Here is a 4,285-nt window from a genome sequence, read left to right on the forward strand (position 1 = left end):
CATACTTAGTTTCCTTTGAATTTCATCGCATAAACAGTGTAAAGGACTCTATTATATTATGTCCTGGACTCATGTGCGCGTGTGTGTGAGTGTGTGTGTGTTTGTGCGAGTGTGTGCATTGGTGTCAGGCAGCCAAACAGCTGAAATTGTTTGGGGTTAATTAAGCGCGACATGTGTGGCATTGTATGCATTTGTGCAGCGACTGTGGCTGCGACTGTGACCCCAACTCCGGTTCGACGGCGCACGCCCACAAGTGTGAATAGGCTCCGGCAGCTGGAGCCTCGGCCGCTAAACAATGCTACATAATAGACAAATTACCCGACGCGTCGGTTCATTATGCTGCGATTGGCACCGCTGATGCATTTATGAAGCGACTGCAACACCCAATTTCTTGACTGTGCGAGGTTAAATTGATTTATGAAGCGAACACTTCATGCTCCCTCAACAGCCCCCCCTCCTCCCGAAGACCTGTTGAGCTAATCGAGCGATACCTCGAGGCATTTATAAATACTGGCAAATAATAAATGAAAAAGAGTATGGGAAATATTGAGATTTCTTGTTCGTGATATCTGTCTAACAATTCCATATCTCCGGCATTTGCATGTGGCGACCGAAAGTAACGCAGCTTGCTGACCAGCACAATGGCCATGGTCCAAAGCAATGGCCTAAAAATAAACAAGAGCATTCACCTTAAGGCATAATCAAAGTTGATGGTTGACAATACACATAAGGGGAAGATTCGTGTGGTCTGGCAAAGCAATGCCAGAAGCTCGACTGCGGCATTAATACCGCAGTGGAAATCTCTCAATGGATATATTTGAATACAGCCATAGTCAATATTTACATATTTGCATATAGGCATATGTAGCCGGGTAATAGTTACAATTATTAGTTGGTTAACAAAACTTACTTATAGATTTATAGTATATTCTATTCGATTTTAGCGATCGTTCAGCGTGCAATCACAAACAAGTGCCATCACGTCTGTATGTATTTTGATCTACTATATATGTATGTGTGTTAGAAAGCGGTTTAAATATGCTGATTCATGTAAACATGGCATTTTTATATCATTCTGACCAGGCAGATTTTGTTTTTGCTTTGCCAAAGACTTAAAAAAAAAAACCCAGTCGTTCTATTTACCTAGCATAAGGCATACCTGATGAGAGTGAGCTAAAGCTTTATATACATACTCGCTGATAAGCAAGAGAATGGGAGTAACACACACAGAGAGATAGACCGAGAGAGAGAGAGAGAGCGAAAGAGAGTAAGTAACGACGCCTTACAGTTATTTGTTGATCTTGTTTCTTTATGATTTTACTCATTTTACTACGATCGCCTATAAAGCTGATGAAAGCGCTAAACAAATTTTAGTCTGAGCTGCGCGCTGGTTAGAAACAGTCGCAGTTGATAACAGTTGATAGTTGATATATTCAAATGGCCCTTATGAAAGCACCGCTTGTAGCGCGACAAGTTGCACTGGTCGGCGCCAGATCAGTGCAAACGGCAACAGCGATAAACGTGAGCTGCAATTGATAATGATGTATGCACAATTGCTTGGAATTTAACGAATGGAATTTGACTTACAGCCCTCCGATGATGCCGCTGCTGCACAGGCGCGTCCCTTCAGTGAGTTGCCAAGGCCAGGCAAATTGAGGTTTATGCGCAGCTTTATGCCAGGTGGAGAGTTTTACGATACTTCGTTTATGGAGGTCACCAATGTTCTGCGTAAGCGTTATGGCAATATCTTCATAATACCCGGCACATTGGGACGCGTGGATTGGGTGGCCACCTTCAATACGAAAGATATTGAGACGGTGTTTCGCAACGAAGGCATTTGGCCCTATCGCGCGGGCTTCGAATCATTGGTTTATTTTCGCGAGCACATACGACCCGACGTGTTTGCGGAGAGGAAGGGCCTTATATCCGCGTAAGTAGTAGATTCTTGTTCATATCGAATACCCAAATATTCAAGCAATCTCTTCACGCAGACAACACGAGGACTGGGGAAAATTCCGATCAGCTGTGAATCCGGTGTTCATGCAGCCCAAGGGTCTTCGAATGTACTACCAGCCGCTGTCCAACATCAACAACGAGTTCATTGAGCGGTAAGTAAACAATGTTTAAATACATAATCAAGCGTAAGTTACGTATATGTGTTTGGTATAGTATCAAAGAGATACGGGATCCACAGACTTTGGAAGTGCCAGCCAACTTTGAGGAGGAAATGAGTCGATTGGTCTTCGAATCGATTGCATTGATTGCCTTCAATCGCGAGCTGGGCATCATACGCAAGCATCGTGATAATAAAGACATCTTGACATTGTTTAAGATATCACGGCAGATATTCCAGTTCTCTTTCAAGCTCGATATACAGCCCTCCATATGGAAATACGTATCGACGCCAACCTATCGCAAGCTAATGCGTGCTCAAAATGAGAGCGTTGATATCGCACAACGTTTGATAGAAGAGGCTCGCGTGGAGAGTGAGCGACGTCGTCAGGCGGGAGAGGAGAGCGGCCAACTCAGCATGTTGGATAAAATGATGAGCATTGATCCGAAAATCGCGGTTGTCATGAGTCTGGACATGCTTATGGCGGGTGTCGACGGCAGTTCCACGTTCTTGTCGGCTCTCTTGCTGTGCTTGAGCAAACATCCAGAGAAGCAGCAGAAGCTGCGCGAGGAGCTGTTGCGTGTTATGCCTAGCAAGGATACTGTATTGGATGAGGATAATATGAAGGATATGCCGTATCTGCGGGCTGTCATCAAAGAGGCCTTGCGCTACTATCCCAATGGCTTGGGCTCCTTCCGTCAGTGCATCGCGGACGTCACCCTCTCGGGCTATCATATACCCAAAGGTACACAGATTCTGGTCGGAGCCAATGCTCTGCTCAAGGATGAGGCGTACTTCGAGCGGCCCAACGAGTATCTGCCAGAGCGTTGGCTGCGTGATCCTAAAACCAACAAGAAGATCCAGGTCACTCCGTTTACGTACTTGCCATTCGGCTTTGGGCCACGCCAGTGCATTGGCAAGCGGATTGTCGATCTACAAATGGAGACGACACTGGCCAAACTCATTCGCAACTTCTATGTGGAGTTCAACTACGATGCATCCAAGCCGTACAAATCACTGTTCCTAATGGAGCCAGCCATCGATTTTCGCTTCAAGTTTACCGATGTGGAAAAGTAAAGCAAATGAAGATATTCTTTAATCTGTAAATATGTACATAAATATCATTAATAGAGGCTTTACCACTACTACGTAATGTATATATGTATTTGATAAATCTTACATACCTTTTTGTTGTCTTATCAATTCTGCGTTTTTAAACTGATAATAAATACTAGAATATCACATATAGATGTTGCTTCATTAACACGTCTTAAATTGATTAGTTTTATATATTTGGTAATTATATATTTTAGTTCACATATTTTGCTTTACAAAGAGAGTTATATGTATGTATATTACATCAGCCAAGATCTTGGATTTACTCTATGCTCCACTTCGCTTTAAGCACTATTTATTTGATTAATAATTGTGACTCTATTCTAAAGGAATCGCATATGCCATATGTCATGTATGTAAATAAATATCTTAGCAGAAAAGGCCTATGTATTAGCCTAAACTCTTAAATTATTGTAAAATACTATTCACAAAAATCTGTATATATATCAAAGCGTGAAATAAATTGAAATTGAATTGAAAATTCTAAAGGAATTTTTATATACATGAAACAAATATAAGCTTCAGCAAAAAGCCTGATATATTTATACATATATACATATACATGTATAAATATACTATTAATGAGTGCCTTTGTGTCAGCCAGCGATTTCATGCATTTTATATATGTATTTATTAATGCTGGCAAAAAAAAAAAATAATAAATAAAAATAAAAATAAATAAAAATAAAAATACAGTCCCTGAAATCGCAGAATAAATAAAATACTTGGCATTACAAATTGTTGCGATTTTTCGCCAGTGACATCCCCAACCGAATCACTAAAGGATGCCAAGCGCCGTGGGGCGTAACGCGTGGCGACCGAAAGTAACGCAGAATTATGCGTACGTTGCTGACCAGCACAAGGACGTAGCGGCATGGCCATGGTGGAGTATCCTTGTTGTTGCTCGATAGCAGGCAACAGGCCTAAAAAATAAACAAAATCATTCACCTTAAGGCATAATAAAAGTTTATGGTTGACAATATACATAAAGAGGACGCCACTGTTGGGGAGTTTCGTGTGGTCTGGCAAAACAATGCCCCGAGCTCGGCTGCGGCA

The 4,285-nt window shown here is 41.9% G+C and overlaps 1 protein-coding gene across 1 annotated transcript; it reads left to right on the plus strand.

Moving 5' to 3' along the window:
• The first annotated feature begins 1,371 nt into the window (after positions 1-1,371).
• Positions 1,372-3,357, plus strand: LOC6581812 (probable cytochrome P450 12d1 proximal, mitochondrial). The gene is made up of 4 exons (XM_002007498.4): positions 1,372-1,521; positions 1,590-1,930; positions 1,992-2,108; positions 2,170-3,357. The coding sequence occupies exons 1-4, from the start codon at positions 1,438-1,440 to the stop codon at positions 3,188-3,190; spliced, it is 1,563 nt and encodes a 520-aa protein (XP_002007534.1). The 5' UTR covers positions 1,372-1,437; the 3' UTR covers positions 3,191-3,357.
• The last annotated feature ends 928 nt before the right edge of the window (positions 3,358-4,285 follow it).

Source organism: Drosophila mojavensis, unplaced genomic scaffold (genome assembly GCF_018153725.1).
Source record: "Drosophila mojavensis isolate 15081-1352.22 unplaced genomic scaffold, ASM1815372v1 contig_74, whole genome shotgun sequence".
In the NCBI taxonomy this organism is placed as follows: Eukaryota; Metazoa; Arthropoda; class Insecta; order Diptera; family Drosophilidae; genus Drosophila; species Drosophila mojavensis.